The sequence below is a fragment of the Balaenoptera borealis genome (genome assembly GCF_965194805.1).
Source record: "Balaenoptera borealis genome assembly, chromosome: 5".
Classification (NCBI taxonomy): domain Eukaryota; kingdom Metazoa; phylum Chordata; class Mammalia; order Artiodactyla; family Balaenopteridae; genus Balaenoptera; species Balaenoptera borealis.
The window spans coordinates 111,448,182-111,471,442 of NC_138862.1; the positions used below are offsets into that span (position 1 = coordinate 111,448,182).

The 23,261-nt window shown below is 37.7% G+C and overlaps 1 protein-coding gene across 8 annotated transcripts in view; it reads left to right on the forward strand.

Annotated features, from left to right (window-relative positions):
* The window catches only part of PLCH1 (phospholipase C eta 1), a 225,755-nt gene that overhangs the window by 121,109 nt on the left and 81,385 nt on the right, over positions 1-23,261 (forward strand). For all 8 annotated transcript variants that reach the window (XM_082394321.1, XM_082394314.1, XM_082394317.1 and 5 more), the window contains 3 exons: positions 1,672-1,914; positions 9,615-9,745; positions 13,044-13,214. In XM_082394321.1, the coding sequence (XP_082250447.1) occupies positions 1,672-1,914; positions 9,615-9,745; positions 13,044-13,214 (545 nt within the window). The remainder of the gene's footprint in view (positions 1-1,671; positions 1,915-9,614; positions 9,746-13,043; positions 13,215-23,261) is intronic.

Here is a 23,261-nt window from a genome sequence, read left to right on the forward strand (position 1 = left end):
AAAGGACATCATAAATCCAGTGGGATTTAAAGTGTTTCGACATATTCTGAACACAGTTAACTGATGAATGAATTAACAAAATTGTTTCAGTGATATCAAGTAAAATAGCGTTGATCTGTCTCCTCTGTAAAGCCTCTCTCCCACACCTTCTACACTCAGCACCAAGTCCTTGCTGAGTCCCCCGTAGTGTCTCTCTCATCTGCTCCCTCCCTCCTGTTTTCACAGGGGTCTTCTTCGTCCAGGGTCTCTTCACCTTTCCGGTGGCCTATTGCAAAGTCTCCTAACCAAGCTCCATTTTGCTAGTTTCTTCTGCCCCTATCAGATAAGATGCTTTCCTCTTCAACTCATTAGGCTTACGTGATACACAAATTTATTCTCTCACATAACAAGAAACTCAGATTGGCCGGCCTCGGGCATGGGACGTTGAGTCTCTAGTTCTGTTTTCCCTGAGTGCCCTTGGCTCTGTCCCTTGTGTGTTGACATAGTAATTGAGGCAGCAGCAACGTGGCTTCAAAACTGATAGGATCGTGAAGATGCAGAAAGGGACCTTCTCTTCAGTGCTTCCTTTTCAAGAGGGAAGAACCCCTTTCCACACCCTTCTCTCAAAGCAGGGTGCCCATGTCTCCTTGGTTAGAACTGGGTTATGTTCCCACACCTAAAGCAATTGTAGGACACAGGAGTGGGGCCACCCCACTGGTTTGGACCCACTAGAACTTGCCCTGGGGCTGGGCGTAGGCTCATTTCCCTGTGAGTCATGTGGAGAATGAGTTAGAAAGACAAATTGGGACTGTGCCATTAAGGCAGAGCAGAGGCGTGGACGGTGTATATGGGCAATCAGTAAGATTGCAACCCTTCTGATTCATGCCCCCAAACAAGCAAGCAAACAAACAAAAAATACTGTCTTAGTCTAAAGTAATCCGCTCAGCAAGTGCTTCTCTGACACACACTTGCAGCCACTACCTAAATAATGCTAATCTCTGGTCTGTTACTCCAGCCCCTCATAATCTAGCCTCTAGCTCGATTTATCTCTTTCCAGCTTTATCTCCCATTACTCTCCCTCTTGAGCTTTTCAGTCCAGTGTAAATGGCCTGTTCAACATCTGTGGAGTGGGCCTCGTGTTTCTGTATCTTTATGTCTCTTTCCCTGGGCTGCCACTGTGTTTTCCCCTCCGCCTCTCTAAGCCCTGCTCTGCCTTTACCCTCATAGCTTTCTCTCTATAAATCCCAATCACATTTAGCTATGCTATTTGGTTACCACCAAATTTTTTTTTTCCCTTCAATTTTTAATTGCTGTTTTATGCATATTGTAAAACGTCAAAGTTGGCTCTAGGTCTTTGTATGTTTTCCTTGCATAAACGTATAAATTATACATTTGACATATTCATAGCCCCCTTTTCTACCAACCTGCTTGTCCTGCTGGGCATATCTGTCTTCCTATCATAAATTTCAATACATCCTGACGCAACACCTAGGAGGGTGTTGTCTGGCTGTCCAGGAGAGTAAAGTGGTACATGGAGAAGGTTACTAGCAGGAAATGACAGAGCTTGTATTTCACATTTGGGCTTAATATCATGATTCACAGACAATGAATTTTATTTTTAAATTTTAAGATGATTTTGCTTTGCCTACATATCTTCACCTGCCATGTAACTGTGTATCTCTCTCCTCACAGTACTTATTGACTCCATTTACAAAGTCACCGAGGGTCGGCAGTCTGAAATATTCCACAGACAGGCTGAGGGGAACTTTGATCCCAGCTGCTGCTTCACCATCTACCATGGCAACCACATGGAGTCCCTGGACCTCATCACCTCCAACCCTGAGGAGGCCCGCACCTGGATCACAGGCCTCAAGTACCTGATGGCCGGCATCAGTGATGAAGATTCCCTTGCCAAAAGGCAGAGGACCCACGACCAATATCCTCCCGAGAACTTTAATTCTAAACTGTGTGTGTGAGTGTGTGTGTGTGTGTGTGTGTGTATGTGTGTGTGTGTGTGGATTAGACTATATTTTTTTCCCATAATTTTGAGGCTTAAATCCACTTTCCTTGCTGTTTTTTAAATTTAATTTAATAATTTTTATTTATTTATTTTTGGTTGCATTGTGTCTTTGTTGCTGCGTGCAGGCTTTCTCTAGTTGCAGCGAGTGGGGGGCTACTCTTTGTTGTGCTGTGCGGGCTTCTCATTGCGGTGGCTTCTCTTGTTGCAGAGCACGGGCTCTAGGTGCACGGGCTTCAGTAGTTGTGGCTCCCAGGTTCTAGAGCGCAGGCTCAGTAGTTGTGGCGCACAGGCTCAGTTGCTCCGCGGCATGTGGGATCTTCCCAGACCAGGGCTCGAACCCGTGTCCCCTGCATTGGCAGGTGGATTCTTAACGACTGTGCCACCAGGGAAGCCCCCCATTGCTGTTTTTTTCTTTACCCTTAGTACCTTTCTGTCCCCTCCTCACTCCCACCCCAAGTAAATGAATGCATAGAACATGTAGAAACTTAAGCTTGCGTGAACTGAGGTGCAGACTTCTGAGGAGACTGGATTTACTTTCACAATTTGTGACATGTATGGCCTTTCTGGCCTCAGTTTCCTTATCTGTAAAGTGAGGGTGTTAGGCTCGTTGACCGCTTTGGTTCCCTTCCTCACATTTTGAATGGTCTTAAGAATACATGTTCCCCCTCTCCATGTAGGAAATAGTACCACTTCCTTCCTTGGGTGTCACTGGAATGTGCACCCTAATTTTTTCCCAGAGTGGTGGTAAATTTGTGCTGCTCTAGCTATAATCCCTCACCAAGGGCATTGTTGGAGCAGACTGGAAATATTCAGCCCCTGAAAGGATGTTGACAGTGTAAAGGTCTAAGCTGATGAGCCATGATGTTTTCATCAGTATTCACAGCATGCAGATAAATGCAACTGGGATTCATAAATGAACAAAACATAAACATAGGAATTAACTTTCTGTGCTTTTTCCTGCTAGTTTGGTTCCTAACTCCTTTACATTTGATAAAAAACAAATACTGAATCATTGAGAATGCTCTCCAGTGCAAGCCACAGAACCATACTAACAGTGCCTCAAACAATAAAGAATATTCATTTTCTCATGAACAAGAGATCTGAGATAGAGCGGTTCCAGGGTTAGTTAATTCAGTGGCTCAGTAATGTCATTAGAGACCTAGGTTCTGCCATTCTCAGCATGTTGGCTTGGTCCTTAAGCTGACTACCCTTTGGTCAAAGAGAAGTGCAGCAGCTCTAAACACAGAGAAGTCCTGCCCAGAGGGAACAAAGTTTCTTCTCATAACCACCCCCCCCGCCTTTTTTTTTTTAAGAGCAAAGAAAAACTTCCCAGGAGCTCCACAGAAGACTACCTCTCATCAATGGCCAGAAATGCTATTACAGGCCCATTCCTAAACCAACCTCTGACAAGAGAAATTAACATAATTGGATTTTGATCTCAGGACCCTTTTTGCATTTTTAAAAACTGAAGACTCCAAAGAGTTTTTATGTGGGTTCAATCTATTGATATTTGTCATATAAGACATTAAATCTGAGAATTTCAAAAATATCTTACTAAAAATTATAATAAACTATTACATGTTAATGTATTTTTATGAAAAATAACTTTTTCAAAGTAAAAGAAATTAGTGAGAAGTGTGGTATTGCTCTACTCTACTGCAAGTCTTTAAGGTTTTCTACATGTAAGATCATATCATCTGCAAACAGATAATTATACTTCTTCCTTTCAGATTTGGATGGCTTTTATTTCTTTTTCTTGCCTAGTTGCTCTGGCTAGAACTTCTAGTACTATGCTGAGAAGAAGTGGTGAAGGCAGGCATCCTTGCCTTGTTCCTGATCTTAGAGAAAAAGCTTTCAGTCTCTAACTATTGAATATAATATTTGCTGTGGTTTTTTCATATATTGCTTTTATTATATTGAGGTAGTTTTCTTCTATTTCTATTTTGTTGAGTGTTTTTATCGTGAAAGGGTGTTGAATTTTGTCAGATGCTTTTTCTGCATCAATTGAGATGATTGTGGTTTTTCCCTTCATTATGTTGATGCAGCATATTACTTTGATCAATTCTTATATGTTGAACCATCCTTGTATTCCAGGACTAAATCCCACTTGGTCATGGTGTATAATCCTTTTAATATGCTGCTGAATTGTACTGCTAGTACAGCTGACCCTTGAACAATGCAGGAGTTGGGGTGCAGACCTCCTCAGCAGTTGAAAATCTCAGTATAACTTTATAGTTGGCCCTCCGTATCTGAGGTTCTGTATCTGTGGATTCAACCAGCTGTAGATTGTGTAGTACTGTAGTACTTATTTATTGAAAAAAATTTCCCATATAAGTGGACCCACACAATTCAAACCCCTGGTGTTCAAGGATCAACTATATATTGTTGAGGATTTTTGCATCAGTGTAAATAAGAGATAATGGTCTGTAGTTATCTTGTAGTGTCTTTGTCTGCCTTTGGTGACCTCATAGAATGAGTTAGGAAGTGTTCCCTCCACTTTAATTTTTTCTGGAAAAATTTGAGGATTTTGGTGTTTGTTCTTTAAATATTTGATAGAATTCACCAGTGAAACCATCAAGCCCAGGGATTTTCTTTGTTGAGAGATTTTTGATCACTGATTCAATCTTCTTATTAGTTATAGATCTATTCAGATTTTCTATTTGTGATATAGTCTTGGTAGGTTTTATATTTCTAGGAATTTGTCCATTTCATCTAGGTTATTCAATTTTTTGGTGCATAGTTTTTTATAGTAGTATCTTATAGTCCTTTATGTTTCTGTAGAATCAGTAGTAATGTCCCCACTTTCACTTCTGATTTTAGTACTTTGAGTCTTTTTTTCTCTTCGTCCATCTAACAAGAGGTTTGTCAATTTTATTGATCTTTTTGATAAAACTACTTCTGGTTTCATTGATTTTTCTCAGTTGTTTTTCTACTTCATATCTGTTCTCATCTTTCTTATTTCCTTCTTTCTGCTATCTATCTTTTTAAATCTATTGAGACTTAATTGCTGCCCTCAAGTGTGATCTATTCTGAAAATGTCCCATGTGCACTTGAGAAGACTGTATATGCTGTTATTGTTGGGTACAGTGTCGATATATGTCTGTTAGATCTAGTTGGTTTATTGTGTTGTTTAAATTCTTTATTTCCTTAGTTCTGTCTAGTTGTTCTATCCACTATTGTGAGTGAGGTACTGAAGTCTCCAAGTATTATTGTAGAATTATTTCTCTCTACAATTTTCACCGTTTTTGCCTTATATATTTTGATGATCTGTCATTAGATGCATAAATGTCTATAACTGTTATATCTTGCTGTATTGAGAATTCTATTAATACATAATATCCTTCTTTGTCTCTTACAGCCTTTTTTTGATTTAAAGTCTATTGTTTGGTGTTAGTATAGCCACCCCAGCTCTCTTTTCGTTATGATTTGCATGGAGTATCTTTTTCCATCCTTTCATTTTCAACCTGTTTGCGTTTTTGGATCTCAAGTGAGTCTCTTGTAGACAGCATAGAGTAGGGTCATGAGTTTTTATCTATTCTGTCAATCTGCCTTTTGATTGGGGAGTTTAATTCATTTACATTAAAATAATTATTGATAAGGATTAATATCTGTTATTGTGCTATTTGTTTTCTTTATGCCTTATAGCTTTTTTGGTCTCTTATTTCTTGCATTACTGTCTTCTTTTTTTTTTTTTTGTATCAAAATATTTAAATACCATTTATATAAATTCTATAGCTGTTTTCTTTGTGGTTACCTTGGGGATTACATTTAATGTCCTAAAGTTACAATACTCTAGTTTGAATTTTTACCAGCTTAGGTGAATAGTTTTTTGAACATGATTTGTTTGTCCATGTTTACTGGCAGTAGAAAGTTTTCATATTTGAATTAATCAGACTGACAGTTGAGGAATTTTATACTCTGAAAATATGCTATCTGGAAAGCGAGTGTACCCCAGAACCCCACAGAGGAACAATTTTATAAGAAATATTGAAGAGTTGATGCTTATGTCAGTGAGGAAAGAAAAGGAAACAGGAAATTAATGAATAATGAAGAGGAAGCTGATGTCAAAAATAGGGAATATTATACTGAGTCAGAGAACCATTCTCATACAGATTTGTCAGAATTGGATAGGGGTTTAGATAATGTCTTAAAATCAGAATGACATCCTTGATTGGATGTAAATTTAATAACATTAATTGAGGAGAACAGAGCTGATATGTTCATTATCATTACATTTCAGTTAGGCCTGAAAATTTCAACTGTGAATGAATAATGAGAATAATGAATCTTAAATAGTTGTATGAAAAAAATCCATCCAGTGTAAAGTGAAATTCAAGTTATTTCTGCAGTGTGGCCGTGTTGAATGGAGGTAGATGAAGTACTCGTGTCTATCAGAAGCAATATAGTCTTGTGGTTAAGGAGCGAGACAGTGCTGCCTTGTCTGGGTCCAGCCCCAGCTCTGACGTGTACTATGTAACTTTGGGGGACTTACTTAAACTCTTTTACTTCAGAGTCTTTATCTGTAACATGGTGATGATGATAATGATGGTGCCCGCCCTATGTCATTGTGTGACCATCAAATGAGTTGATTATACACAAAGTGCTTTGAACACTGTCCAGCTCATATTAAGCATTTTATAAATAGTAGCTGCTGTTGTTACTGCTAAAGAGAGATAAGGATTGGCAAATCTTTTGCTTTTCCTGTTCAGATAGATTGATGTCTGAAAAGTCGATGGTCCCAGCATGCAAAGATGATGATGCTGGCATATTCCTCCATCAGATCATTCTCCTCCTTGATGCCCCCACCTTACCTCTTGATGCCACTTGGGAAATTATTACCTGTAGAAGACTTTATGGGTGTTGTAAACTGAAGCCTTACACCTTCCCTATAAATCAGGGGTCCTGCAAACTGCAGCCTGTAGGTAAATCTGACCCACCACCTTTTTATATGGGCTCCTGAGCTAACAATGGGTTTTCAGTGGTTGAAAAAATCAAAAGAAGTATAAAGTTTTGTGACACATGAAATTTTATGCCAATTAATTTATGTATTGTGTATGGTAGCTTCTGTGTAACAATGGCATAGTAGAGTAGTTGCAATTGAGACCAAATGGCCTGCAAAACCTAAAATGTTTATTATCAGGCCCTCTTCAGAAAAAGTTTGCCCACCCCTGCACTAAATAATACCGTTCAATGCTTTACATTCTCCTAAAGTTTTTTGATTAAACAATACTAGGCCATAACTTTTCATTCAGTTTTTACTCTCCTAGTTTTTCTTTGCAGAATTACTATTTCTTTTCTTAAATTTATCATGTATTGGCTATGAATCATTAATTCAGGGTTTTCTTGGGCACTCATGTCTTAATTATGAACAACAACTTTGAGGTATCAGAATATTTTTACCTGCAATTATATCTTATACCATGTGTACTGTTACTGAGAGAGAATGGTATTTGCTTTCATAGAATCTTACAGTTGGAAGGGGCTTCAAGGTCATCTAGTTGTGCTCACTGACATTATACATGAAGAAATGGAAGCCCCAAGAGGTGACGTAAGTGACCCACTGTCACAGGGCCAGGTCAGCATGGAATCAGAAGTAGTGTATATTTCTTGGTCTGAGTCTATACATGAAGAAATGGAAGCCCCAAGAGGTGATGTAAGTGACCCACTGTCACAAGGCCAGGTCAGCATGGAATCAGAAGTAGTGTATATTTCTTGGTCTGAGTCGGCCTCTGTTTCTGTCTTACCAATCCCAGATCCCCTAAACCAATTGTCAAGGCCAGCTTGTGTGTTGACGCTGAAGGCCTTGCAGACACAGACTCACCCAAAAGGGTTTGCTTCTGCAGAATATTCATGCTTAGTGTCTGCTTGTACCTGCTTCTTCTCTGGAGAAGTCTTTGAGATGCTTTGATAAAGAAGTATAGAATAAAAGGATGAAAATGCTGCCATCCTTGGACTCATTTATTCATTTCTTTGAACTCTGGGCAAATATTTTGTGGGACACAGAGCAGTGTTCACAGTCAAAGGAAATAGAGCTCATGCAATGGGTGCTGTATTCCCAGAAAACAGAAAAAAATGAGATTCAGGTACTTACTAGTAATTGGCCCAAATGTTTCACTCTTTTGATTCTTCAGTTATTTTTCCCCTGGTCCTGGGTCATCCTTTAATTTCCAGGTATCATATATAATGAGGTCCTGCCTGAACTCTATGAGGAACAATTGAATTTGAAAGAACTGGGCTGGTTATATTCAAATGTTATAAAGGGAACAAAATGTGAAACAGATATTTACGATTGAAAAATCACTTCTATTTAACTTTAGGAGAAATAAGACTAATTTTCCAGTCTTTACTTTCTAAGGTATAATCTCCTATAATCATAGTTTGAATCACCTAAGAAGTATAAGTGTTCTGAGTTACTACTGGGAGGTTAGTTAATATTTTGTCTTAAATGAAAAATTTTCAGTTTGATGTCACCTGTTTGATAAGCAAATGTGATTCTTTGACACTTTCCTTTGATCTACTCCCATTCTCCCATTTCTTAGATTTAAACCTAAGTCTTTCCCTTACTTTGATTCTGTTTTTCTTCCTTCATCTTCATTCTTTTCCTCTTCATTACCCTTTGAATTTTGAAGCTCAATTTGGTTTTCTAAATATACATACCATTCCCACCTTCTGTTATCTACCCCCTAACAACTGTGAATCATACATTTTAAAAAAGCCCTCTGCTAAAACTTAACTGGGAATTTTAAACTCATCCATTTGTTACCAGTTATTCTGCTTCCTCACTATGTAAAACGACCCAAGACTCATCCTCCTGGGGGCCTTTTAAAATCTCAGTTCACGTGATGTAAATCCTTTGTATCTAAACTCATATCCTCAGGCACCTAGTATCATACCTGAGCTTTGAAGCAACCTCTATTATATCAGACTTGCAGTTCCTATTAATGCCCTTGATTTAGAAGTTGGAGACATTAGGTAAGAATTGTCAAAGCTAGTCATAGGAAGAGGAGCAGTGTAGAGACAGGCCTTCTGTGCAGGAGAAAACAGTGCTAGACCAAGTGGGAGGAGACCTGGGGTTGAGACCTGGTTCTCTTACTAATTCTTACCAAATTTCTCCCTCTCTTCTAGTTTTATATCCTCATCTGAACAATGAGGAGATTGAATGAGATGGTCTAAGCTTCTAAATGTAAGAGTGGGACTGAGAAAAGGGAATTGAAAAGATCATGTTGTGTAGGGGTATTGTGAAGGTTAAAAAAAAAAAATTACTGGATGAAAGGTCATAGATGGAGAAGATAAGGCCTAAATTTGGTATACATGGGGTCTCATCACATCATAGAGATGCTTTAACAGTTTGGATAAAATGTTAAAGAAGCTCCCAGACTAATATGGTTTGACTCTCATTTCCCAGTGAAGGGAATCACCTATATGTGGTCTCCTTCCCCCAGTTCCTTTTGTTGTTGTCACTGTTAGTAGCTCACTAAAAGCCTGTGGATTGCAGGTCCTCCTCAAAAGAATTTCTTCTCAAGTTTGGTGTTAATGATAAATGTCCTTGTGAGTATTCTGTGAAAGCAGTTTTTATTTTGATGAAAATGCAAGTGTTTTTCTTGACCTTTCTGCAAGTGGGTGAAGCAGACCTTTGAGGAAGCTGATAAGAATGGTGATGGCTTATTGAACATTGAAGAGATACACCAATTGATGCACAAACTAAATGTCAATCTGCCCCGAAGAAAAGTCAGACAAATGTTTCAGGTATATTTTCACAATTGGATTGGCCTTATGTAAAATACACGTTGGAGGTTATCGATATACTGAGGTATTTCAAAAGGCTATTTTGTCTTGTTGGAAGCTAATATTACTACTCTGTATTGTTTTGTTTTTCTTTGAAGACAGAGGCATTTTATTTCATCAAGGAAAACTTCCTAAACTTAACGTGCATCCACAGTTTCGCTTCCTAAAGTGCTTTGTTGTTGTTGTTGCCATTTTCAGAGAGTAATTCTAAGCATTTTACCTGACACTTAACTAATGGGGTAAATGGGATCAAGTCACTTGGAGAGGATGATAAGATCTCATCTACCAACCTCATGGTCTGTTGTGAGGATCAGAATAAAGACTGAGTAACGTGGCAAAATAGCACGTGTCGAAATCCTCAAGAGCCCTCTATTTTGTTACAGAAGAGTTTAAGGTTTAGAATCCATGAGGCTTAGAAGTGCTGTATCACTTCTACCATTTAGGGAGCCCTCCAGAAGTTCACTCCACTGCTTGTTGGTGTCAGATGAGATGCTCTTTCCCTGTTGGTAAGTTCTGGAGGAATATCCATGGGCCCAAACTTATTCTGTGCCCCCCAGCTGGTATTGTACTCAGTCTTCCACCTAAGGTGCAAAAGTGAGTTCTGTTAAGTTAAAGTTGGTGCAAAGACTAGATTATTAGTAATTAGTAGACTACTAATTTAGGAAATGCTCTTATTTGGAGATAAGTCATATGTATAATCCATGTTTTGCAGTGATTTTCTAAGTGACTAGGTAGGTGATATTTTTAATGTGTAAAATTAAGTATAAGGGTTATATTTTATGATGTTTAATGTTTTGTGCTTCCTTTGTTTTCTAACCTCGTGTTATCAGAGATGGTAAGGGCAGAAACAGCATGAGGGGTGAGTTGCAACAATGAATGGAAGATGGAGGATGGCTTCGATCTGTGACCGCTTACGGTCACAGATCCTGTGGTCTTGTCCTTGGAAGCTGGAGATGGTTTGCACTGGGGGAACTTGGTCCCATTGCACTGAAGAGAAAGGAAAGAAGAGGAAGGAATGAGATAGTCTATAAAAGGAACCAGAGGTAGAATGAGGGACTTTGGAGGGGAAATGAGTTGTCACAGAGTGAATTGTCTTTAAAGTATATGGAAAGATTTGCCATGTTCTTGGCACTCCCTGTGACACCTTACTTTTGTTCTGTTTCGAGCCCCACCTCCCCATGCGTTCCTTTCCATAGGAGATATTCATAGTACTGGAGAGATAGCTCTGAGTAAATCAGAGAGGCCATGCTTAAATAGGAGGGCAAAGTCTATACCTACAAAAATAATGATTTGGAGGGTACTTTTTGGAAATAAGATAGAGAAGTAACATAAGATATTGAACTATTTTTACTCCTATATTTTTTCCTCCTTCAGACACATTTTATCTCTAATACACTAAGTATTTTAGAGGGTAAACCGGGAAATGTTTATGTCAAAAGTCTTGTAAGTTCAAAGTTAATGCTTTAGAGAAGTTTTAAGAAAACATTAAGGTCTCTTTTTATGACCTTGGATTTAAAGACTGAAAGACTTCTCAAGCCGGGAGTGACTAGAGAAGCAGCTGGGCTTCTATTGTATGTAGAATATTTCTATCATAGGTCTTGCATGTAGCGGAGTTCTGTGAGTGCTCAGGGTGGAGTGATCTTAGTATGATTTTAAGGAACTTTTTTTTTTTTTAATGAATTGCTGGTAAAGACATTAAAGCCTTCCTGGAATTTTCTTTGCCTTTTTGTTGCAGTGCAAGATTCAACTGGTTTTTTTAAAAAAATAATCTTTTAAGGTATGGATAGCTTCTTTTGAAGTCTTTGATGCTATTGCTTAAACCTTAGAGTTTTACTGTTCTTAATGGTTTAGGCATTTCCAAGGAAGTCTTGAAAAATGTATCATCTCTCGATCCAGGGTTAGATAATTTTGAAACAAAGTTATGGCAGAAACGTGAACATTAGACCTACTTTCTTTGGATGCAAAGACTCTACAACCAAGAGCCTCAAACACCAAAAATGTTGGTATTCTGTAGACCAATCTGTCTCTGCCTTTAAAATGACAGAAGGTACACCAACAGCATCACAAAGAAACAGTGTACGATTTAAATATTGGTCTAAGTGTTTGCTCATAATTGACCCAAAGTTAGCAAAGTTTAAAAAAGTATATTTTTATACACACTTTGACTTTCAAAACTGTATTTAAAACCACATACCAGCTGACTGTATGTCACAACATCTATGAATTTCAAAATGCCATTCAGTCCCTGTCAGTTTTTGCTCAGCTACAACTGTGTTCACTTAAAAGAAAGGAGATCATGTAAATGGATTGGTTACTCATTATATATCCCCAACAGTTTTATGGTCTTATGACAAATTCAGCCAATCCGAAGGCAGGTACGTGGCGAAAGATCCTTGCTCAATAATTACTAGGAACAAATAATTTCAACTAGCGATCAGTCCAGGTGGATTGTTCAGGCTTTTATGGAGGAAAAGGTACCAATGATGCTGATGGCTGTAAGAGCAATAAGCTACCTGTGCAGAATTAAGAGAGATTCTATTATAGGTAAAAATTATTTGATTGAATCGCAGTTCAGAAGCTGATGAGAGACTAGAATTTTCATCATGTATTAATTTTCATCATGTATTTAATTTTCATTAAATGTATTTTCTCTCTTTTGTTCTTGATTAGTCTTGTCCAAAATTTCTTTTATTAGTTTTGTCAAAAGACCAGCTTTTGGTTTAATTGCTCACCTTTGATGTTATATCTGCTTGTTTTCTATTTCATTGCTTTCTGCTTTTGTTTATAATTTATTTCCTTCTATTTTCTTTAGCTTAACTTTTTTCTAGCGTTTGGAGTTGAATTATTAGCTTCTCTGATTTTAATCTACCTTGCTTATACATTGAAAACTTCAAGTTTCCCTCTAACTACTGCATCACACAAGTTGTATGTGGTGCGTGCGTTTACTTCTGTATGTTTCATTTCCTATTTAGAAATGTGTTTTTTCCAGACACAGTTTTTCTTAAGCTTTGTTGGTTGCTTTATAAATTTACTGTGATCAGAGAAATTAGTTTTTATGAGGTTGATTCTTTATAATTTGAAACTTTTTTTGGCCTAATATATAGTCAGTTTTTAAATTGATCCATGTGTGCTTGAAAAGAACTTGTTTACCATTTGTGAAATGTGTATTAACCTTTTTTATAGTAAATATTATTTCCGGCTACTGAATTTCCTATTTCATACTCTCACACTGCCTTGTTATTTTCTATGCCTCTTTCAGGAAGCTGATACAGATGAGAATCAGGGAACTTTGACATTTGAAGAGTTCTGTGTTTTTTACAAAATGATGTCATTGAGACGGGACCTTTATTTGCTGCTTTTGAGCTACAGTGACAAGAAAGATCACCTAACTGTGGAAGAACTGGCTCAGTTTTTGAAGGTGGAGCAAAAGGTATCATTAGACTGTTAAACTGAATGTTTACTTAAAAATACTTGTGAAAGATACATGAGTTTTTCTTGAAGTTGGGTGTAGGTATACTTTAAATTTAGGATAGAGGGGTAAATATCACAATTCCACAAAAATCTTATCTATGAGTTATTTAAAATGTGTTTCCAGCATCTTTAAAGAGGGAGTGACAAATTGAACACTTATACAATTTTTAACCTTAAATATGCATATTTTTCCACAGAGTAGTGACAGTTAACTCATGTGTTTCCTTTCAGATACCATGGTAATGTTTTCTTTATAGTAATAATATAGCTAGATGCTTATTAACTATGACATAATTCTTAACTAGCAATATAGTAATTCATTGGTAAATATCTTCCTTCATACCTTACCCTGTGCATCTCTTTCATTTTGGCTGAGCTGTATACTTTATAATAAACCAGTAATAGTAAGTAAATCACTTTTCTGAGTTCTGTGAGTCATTCTAGCGAATCTTGGAAACTGAGTTGTGGGAATTGACAAAGACTTTCTCCTTAATGAAACAAACTCTAAGCAGGCTCTTTTGAGCCATTTTTTCGAAGGTTCCATCCTTTGGCCTTGTCCTTAAGAGTCCAGCTGTAGCAAGAATCCTAAGTCAGTTTAACCAGAATCTCCATCCTCGATATCTAATCGCCCTCAATATCTGATAAAGTTCCTTGCCTACCACTATTCCCTGGGTGATATTTGATCACCCTGGCCTGCATTTCAGGAAGAATCCTGTTAGGTCGGGTTAGCCAGAATCCCCTCTTATGCCTCCACTGACCCCTACCTTGCTCCTTGGCTATAAATCCCCACTCGTATTCGAAAATAAGCCAGTTCTATACTGAGCTCTCTTTTTCCGTTTTGCAATAGTTACTGATTAAAATCTATTTTTACTGTTTTAAGTAATGTCCAAAACTCCCAAATTTGTAGTAGGCCAGGCAGAAGTGGGGGTAGCCTGAGCACCTCATTTGCGGCTGGCATCTGAAGTGGGGTTAGTCTGTGGGACTGAGCCCTGTAGGGTCTAATGCTAACTCCAGATGGTTAATGTCATAACTGAATTGCATTGTTGGATACCCACTTAGTGTCGGAGAATCAGAGAGTTGGTGGTGTCAGAAAAAAGACACTAGACCTGGTAATATTTTACTTTATCCCATTACCACAATCACATACATTTTAGGAATTACAGATTCAGATTTTATACATTTTGTTGTTGCTTTAAGGATTAAGCCAGATAGTGTTAGCAAAATGTTTTATCAAAATCAGTTATTTTAGTTTGATAATTTGGCAAAGGCAGAGATTCTCCATTAACAAAGTTAGCTCTTAAGATAGGCAGAAAATGGGAATGGGGTAATAGAAGAATTATTTTTCCCCAGAGAACATGCCCTTTCTAAATCTCTATTCCCTGTTTTCCTGCAATTATAACTACTCCTGCACTGTCATCAGAAGAACTCTTCCCAGTACAGTGGAAAGAACCTTAGACCAGGGGTACAGAAAATCTACGTTTCATATCCTGCAAGCTTTATCGGTTGGAGAATCTTGCGCAGGCCAGTCAGTATTGTTTCTGAGCCTTGGTTTCCTGATCTGTACAAAGGGGGGCTGATACCTACCTTTCTTTTTTTTAAATAAATTTTTAAAATTTATTTATTTATTTATTTTTGGCTGTGTTGGGTCTTCGTTTCTGTGCGAGGGCTTTCTCTAGTTGCGGCAAGCGGGGGCCACTCTTCATCGCGGTGCGCGGGCCTTTCACTGTCGCGGCCTCTCTTGTTGCGGGGCACAGGCTCCAGACACACAGGCTCAGTAGTTGTGGCTCACGGGCCTAGTTGCTCCGTGGCATGTGGGATCTTCCCAGACCAGGGCTCGAATCCGTGTCCCCTGCATTGGCAGGCAGATTCTCAACCACTGTGCCACCAGGGAAGCCCGATACCTACCTTTCTTATCTCACAATGTCAGATTGAAAATTGATTGGGATGATGAATGTGAAAGCCCTTTGACAGAGATATTCAGAAGCACAGCAGTGTGAGAAATTAAAATGTTAAAAGAAAGTGACTTCAAATTCATTTGTGCTAGTGGAATTTACCCAATCCATTTGAATAGCAATAGTGTATGTCAGTTGCTAAGGGGCATATGTTTCTTCCCTCCTTTTGTTATATTGACATTCAACCGGTCAATTTTAGTTGGGGAAGACAGAAGCCAGTGTTCTGTGACATCTGCTCCTGGAAGATGATTACGCGTTTCCGGTTTAATTTTCTAAACTAGCCTGAAGCTACATATAGGTATAATGTGAAAGAAATTTTTTAAAATTATCATATATTAAGAGGCATAAACCATAAAGGAAAATATTAATGTCCTGAAACTTTATATGTGGTCCAATATATCAAACATCATAAAATGAATGTCAAATACAAACTCAGAAAATATTTATAATATACAAAAGAGAGAAATAGTGAATTTCCTTAATATGGAAAGTGCTCTCATAGACTATTTAGGGAAAAGATGACTCCCCAGTAGAAAAATGTGCAAAACATTTGAAACATATAAAAAAAATTGCACGTCAATGATCTATTAAAAATGTTCATCCTTCACTAGTAATTTAAAAATGTAAAATAAAACAGACTTGTTTTGAATTTTACTTTTTACTTTAATATGCTTCTGCATTATTTCCATTAAAAATTTTTTTTTATTGGAGTATGGTTGATTTACAATGTTAAGAGACCATTTTTCACCCAGCAAATTAGTAAAGGTTAAAAAAATATACTACCAAACATGGTGTCCATTTCTTATATTTCTGGTGAAGCTGGGGAATGGTACAATCTTTCTATGGGCAGTTTTATCATTAAATTTTATATAATATATAAAATTTTTACCAATCCATTTTACATCTAGTAATTCATCCTAAGGAAATAACTGTGTATAGAAAAAAAAAGTTATAAAGTTGTGCATTTCAGCATTCTTTAAAACAGAGAAAAATTGGACATGATCTAAAAGTGCAGCAGGAGGGTCATTAGTCAAGAGTTTTGTGGGGTTTTGGGTTTCAAAATAGGATTTTCACAGTGGAACGAATCCGAGGCAATTTGATGATCCATATGGCAGTAATTCATTTGTTTCTGATGGTGTAAGATTGGTGTAGACACCAGAGTATTCAAATTTTACAGATTTACTCAGTTGTGAAATGAAATATCACTGCCGGCCACATATGCTGTCCGGGATTATGGGAGTTCAAATTTTGGCCTGTGAGTCAGATTTTTATTCCACTGAAGCTCTTTGCAAATTGAATTTATGCCTCTGACAGGTCCAATTGCTGTTTGATTAGGACTTTCATCCTTAAAATATGATGTGCTAAGGTAAATTCTTACTGTCTTTTATATCTGTGAAGAAGTGCCAGTTAAGGAAGAAGCCGGTTGGCTGAGGTTTCTCTTCCGTTGCTTCCTTACATCCACAGATCAAGATTACAGATGTCCACTAGTCTGTGGTTCCAGAGTACGAGAGTTGGTTGAGGCTCTTTGTTTCATTTTTTCCCCTGTTTGCCGAAAAGCAACCTTCATCTCCTCCAGAGTTCCTATCCATTTTTTGGCACTGGCGTTGAATGTGTTTTGAGTTCAATTCGTTTCAGAGTTTTGATTCAGGAGTGAGAAATTGATTTCATTCCCCCCACTCTCCTTGACAACCTTTCTTAGCAAGGCTCTACCTTCTTTTAATCTTTTTGTTTCTCATGGATTGAAGAGTGAGGAAGAGAAGGCAGGAATATTGAAGAGCTCTTACAGTTTGCAAACCCTTCTAGCTGTTAACCAAGAGCAAAAGCTACTTCCATAGATAAGTCAAAAGCAGATTTCTATTTATGTAGTGTTTTTATCTGAAATATGCATGTGGATGGTTAATTCCAGGGGAGTTTTGGGAACTTTTCTGATCCCATGCTACAGCGCCCTCTTCTTACTGAACTTTATGACATAGACCTATACATTAGCCCTTTGTGGTGGTTCTAACAGTTGCTCATTTTGCTTTTTTATTCTTTCTGCTGAAATATTTCCTTGATTCTTCTGATCCAATTATAGATGTCATTTGTTCCCTCTCCCTTCATTACCCTTTACTGAATCCAGACTGGTTTGGTGAGAGTCATGGTCATTCTAATCTTACCTCTCTTGTGAGAAATAATTATAAATTCTTCTTTGCTATAACTACCCCTTTCTCGTGCTAGTGTACCTTTATCTTTTTTTTTAAAAGCATTCTCCTCATCATAAAAGCATTCCTTTAAGAGGCTTTCCTGAATTTGTTTCATTTTTCTTAATTATTCACAGTTAAAGCAGTGAGAGACTGTTCAGAGTAATTATGTCTTGTAATATTTTTTCTCCCTTGAATATAGTTCCCAAATGACATTTTTCTGTGAAATAGTCATGTATTTAAATGCTTTGAAATTTGTGGATTAATTTTTGGATGAGTGAGAGTAGCCATTTTGGGGAGATAAATAACTATCATGGTTGTCTTATTCAGCTGGAAACTGAATGACCACTCATTTAGAGAGGTTTCTCTACTCCCTGCTGAAATTACCCAAAAATACAGTAAAAAGACCTCTCCCCCCTGTAAAACCACAAGGACAAAGAGAATAGGAGAGGAAACAGAAACAACAAAATCTTAAAACTTGTCTGATCCAAAAGAGACCCCAGAGCACTGAAACTCAAGCCCACAGAGCAAGAAACCACAAAGCATGTTCACTTGCCCAGAAGAACCCAAGAAAGATCAAAAATGAAATTCACATGATACTCTGAAAACAGGAGAAGAGCAGGGGTTGAAAACACAAGCACCGGTTGGAAGTCTGATCCAGATGTAGTTAGGGCTCCAGATTCTCTCTCCTACCTCTTGCAGCAGGACAGCTGTCCCTTCTCCACCCTGGCATAAAACTGAAAATAAGAGCTGGAGGAGGACGGACCAGAAGAATCTGGGCTGAGGCATACCAGGCATACCTGAGTGTGGGCACTGAAACATGGGGAACGTGGCAGATGGTTTATAAAGATGGCTACAGTAGCTCCCACATCCCTGTATGTGTGTGGCTTTGCAGCGTGACATTGCCTCTCCTCCCATCAAGAGGTGGAGTCTATTTTTCTGCCCCTTGAATCTGGGCTGGCTTTGTGACCTGGTTTGACTAATGGATTGTAGCAGAATTGATGTACAAGGAACATAGGCTTCAGGGAGCCTTGGCAGTTCCACTCTTGCCCTGTTGGGGCTGTGAGACTATCATGTGAGGAAGCGAGAGGAGGAGAGACCACGTGAAGAGGCCCAGCCAACAGCCAGCACCAGCCACAGTCATGTTGGTGAGGCCATTTTGGACCATCTGACTGTAGTCACCTGACTAGATGCCTGTAGTCACGTGAGTAACCCCTAGGTGAAAACACAATAACCGTGTGGCCGGACTCAGTCCCACTTACCATCCTACACAATTGTGAACAAGTATTGGTAAGTGGTGGTGGTTTTAAGTTTCTAAGTTTTGGGAGGTTTGTTTCACAAAAATAGATATGAATACAAAGATTAAGTGAACATTTATGCATTGAAGTGTGAGAGCCATAACCCTCTTCCAAGGTTCAGATCCCAGGTTTATCCCTTCCAAGTAGGACATTGGAAAAATTTCCTTAGAGGCATATTACAGACTATAGTGGGTTGAATAGTAGCCTGAAAAGATATGTCCAAGTCCTTAACTCCCAGTATCTGTAAATGTGACCTTATTTGGAAGTAGGGTCTATGTAGATGTACTTAAGGATGTTAAGATGAAATTATCCTACATTTTGTGTGGACCCTAAATCCAATGATGAGTGTTCTTATAAGCAACAGAAAAGAGGACATAGACACACAGAGGGAAGGTGGCTGTGTGAAGATGGAAGCAGGTTGTAGCTATGAAGCTCCAAGCCAAGGAATGCCAAGATTTGCCAGCAGCCATCAGAAGCAAGGGGAGAGGTATGGAATAGATTCTCCCTCCAAGTCTCCAGAGGGAATCATCCCTTTTAACACCTTGATTTTGGACTTCTGTCCTCCAGGACTGAGAGAGAATAAGTTTCTGTTGTTTTCAGCCCTGAGTTTGTGGTACTTTATTATAGCAGCCCTAGGAAACGAACACACCAACCCAAGGAAAAAAAACCCCTAAAGATATTTACATCAGAATTTTTCTGAGTCCAGCCAGAGAATTCTACAGTGAAGCCCACTAGTCAGTAAGCTCTGCTCATGAATACAGAGCTTCCAGCCAATTTTTTCTTGCCTTAGTTTGAAATAGGTTTTTAAATAGTCGATTTAAAAAATGGGTTTTAAATAACCAAGGCTTACCACGTTTGAGGAAATTCTCTGCTATAAAAAAGAGACAAAGGCAAACAAATAGAATCAAGAAACTTGGAGGAAATAGAGGCAATGCAGGGAGAAGGAAACTTTAAAAACTGACATTAATACAGCAGAGTGATTAAAAAAGTTTCAGCCATGAAGCAAGAGAAAGATGCTATGAGAAAAGAAGATTCAGAGGAAGAAGAGAGCAGAGAACTAAATTCATTAGTTGGCTTAGAAGATAAAGTTGAGAAAATTGTCCCAAAAGGAGAACAAACAGGAGAGAAATGGAAAAAACATAAGGAAATTAGTAGATTGATCCTGAAGGTCCACTATCTGAATAACAGGAGTTACAGAAAAAGATAAGAAAAAATAGAAGGGAGGATATTATCAAATAAGTAATACAAAAAATGATTAGCACCAAAAGGGAGCAATGTCTAAATTGGCAGGGTCCACTGAGTGCCAAACACAGTGAATGTAGAAAGATCCACGCAGAGACAAATCAAAGTGAAATTTTGCAATGCCAAGGATAAAATGAAACCCTAAAGAAAATAAATAAGGAAACAGAAGCTTTAAATGACACAATAGACCAGATAGATTTAATTGATATTTATAGGACATTCCATCCAAAAACAGCAGATTACACTTTCTTCTCAAGTGCGCACGGAACATTCTCCAGGATAGATCACATCTTGGGTCACAAATCAAGCCTCAGTAAAATTAAGAATATTGAAATCATATCAAGGATCTTTTCTGACCACAATGCTATGAGATTAGAAATGAATTACAGGGAAAAAAACGTAAAAAACACAAACACATGGAGGTTAAACAATATGTTACTAAATAACCAAGAGATCACTGAAGAAATCAAAGAGGAAATCAAAAAATACCTAGAGACAAATGACAATGAAAACACGATGATCCAAAACCTATGGGATGCAGCAAAAGCAGTTCTAAAAGGGAAGTTTATAGCTATACAAGCCTACCTCAAGAAACAAGAAAAATCTCAAGTAAACAATCTAACCTTACACCTAAAGAAACTAGAGAAAGAGGAACAAACAAAACCCAAAGTTAGCAGAAGGAAAGAAATCATAAAGATCAGAGCAGAAATAAATGAAATACAAACAAAGAAACAAAGAAAACAATAGCAAAGATCAATAAAACTAAAAGCTGGTTCTTTGAGAAGACAAACAAAATTGATAAACCATTAGCCAGACTCATCAAGAAAAAGAGGGAGAGGACTCAAATCAATAAAATTGGAAATGAAAAAGGAGAAGTTACAACAGACACGGCAGAAATACAAAGCATCCTAGGAGACTACTACAAGCAACTCTATGCGAAAAAAATGGACAACCTGGAAGAAATGGACAAATTCATGGAAAGGTATAACCTTCCAAGGCTGAACCAGGATTTTGTGTTTTGTGTGTTTTGGGAGTCATTCCAATCTGGAATCATCAAAGAGGTCAAATTATGATAACTGATTTGAAAGTTGCAAAAATTTCAAAAGTTAAGATCCAGGAGTTTCAGCTATACTGAAAAAATAATCACTTTTAAAAGTAAGTATTTCAATTTCTTAGTAGAAATAAAGAAAACACCCAGACAGTAGATACAACGTAAAAGAAAAAGCTTTGGACTTGAATTGAGAAGGTTGAAATTTGAACTTTGGTGCTGCCTTTTAATGATTTTATGACTTTGGTTGTGATAATTAACCATTCTCAGTGTCAGTTTTCCTACCTACAGGATGAGAATAAAGATACTAAGTTTACAAGAACTATTTAAGATTATGGATGTAAAAGCTTTTTATAAACTGCATAGCATTGACTACATTATATAAACGTAATCAAGTTTTCCTCAAGTTCTTCTTTTAGCACAAATTGCCCTGTATAGAAAAAATCACTAGTGTTAAGAGACAGTGAGTGGCTCAGATACTGATAGCAAACAAGACTTTCAAGTGAACTCCATGCGAAACAGGGAGAAAATGTTTCTATTTCATCTTATCAGCCATGTCAAATAGAAAGCAAAACAAGGGAAAAAAGAACAATAAAGAGCATTAAACTATGTTAAACCTTCATTCATACAGTAAAATCCCAATGTAACTTTCAAAGTGAGGTCCGAAAAAGTCAATTATGTAAAATGCAAGATTTTGCTATTGGGAAGTTAATTAAATGAAAGCAGAGATGGTGGAAGGATGGGAGCAGATTGACTTACATTTCAATTCTCATTGTTATAGGTTTTAATGTATTTCACTGAGTTAATCCTTAATACTTGAATTTTGGATTAGCTCCCATTAATTCTTATATGGTGCCCAGGAAATTGTGGGCTTCCGAGAATGCCTACTGATATTTTCACCAATTTAATGAATACTTTTCAAATATGATGATTTTTGTTAACACATTCTGCTTTGTATTTTGAGCTAGTAACATGTTCTCATCGGCAATTAGCTCCATCCCAGGATGCCGGGGGTTTTTTTTTTTTTGTTGGCTTGAATTTTTTTAGATCTCATGGGCTCCTGGTAGACTACTTGAGTCTAGTGCAAGGCCCCAACATCTCTGAACAAATGGCCTCGTAAACCAAATAATTGCAATGTAAACTCAGTCTTCCAATGGCACATACAATTTTAATCAATTTGGTTCTATTTTGTGAGAAATTATTTATCTTTTAGACTGCACGTGGTAAGTCTCTCTAGCTTATAGCAGACAAATTAATGAGCTGCTTAAAGCCAGACTAGGTCAGTTGAGTTCCTCGCAGGTAGCATGGTTTCATTTATATATGGTATTTTCGGGTGGTGTCTGGTAATGTAGGCCTCTGCATGCAGTAAAGGTTATAAAATTTACTCAAAGAATGCGTTAGCCTTTATGCAGCTAGTTTTAGGGGAAAAAAAGCATTCTGTGCTCTTTCAAACATGCAAAAAATGGTTGCATAACAGCTTTTTTTCCCCCTGCAATAAGTTAAATGCTATTAAATAGACAGTTTGAATTAGATTTCACTAAAGCATAGGTATTGAACCTAAGAGATAATGGAATTTTTGAGAATATCATTGAAATATAAAATACTGGCTCCAAAGTTAGCTTCCTCTATCATTAGTATATTTATTTATTGATTGATTGATCTTTTTTTATTTTATTAAAAAATTTTTTTAATACAGCAAGTTCTTATTATCTATTTTATACACATCAGTGTATACATGTCAATCCCAATCTCCCAATTCATCCCACCACCCTCCCCCCCACTTTCCCCCCTTGGTGTCCATACGTTTGTTCTCTACATCTGTGTCTCTATTTCTGCCTTTTCATCTGTACCATTTTTCTAGGTTCCACATATATGCATTAGTATACGATATTTGTTTTTCTCTTTCTGACTTACTTCACTCTGTATGACAGTCTCTGGGTCCATCCACATCTCAACAAATGACCCAGTTTCATTCCTTTTTATGGCTGAGTAACATTCCATTGTACATATGTACCACATCTTCTTTATCCATCCGTCTGTCAATGGGCATTTAGGTTGCTTCCATGCCCTGGCTATTGTAAATATGCTGCAATGAACATTGTGGTACATGACTCTTTTTGAATTATGGTTTTCTCAGGGTATATGCCCAGTAGTGGGATTGCTGGGTCATATGGTAGTTCTATTTTTAGTTTTTTAAGGACCCTCCATACTGTTCTCCACAGTGTCTGTATCAATTTACATTCCCACCAACAGTGCAAGAGGGTTCCTTTTCTCCACACCCACTCC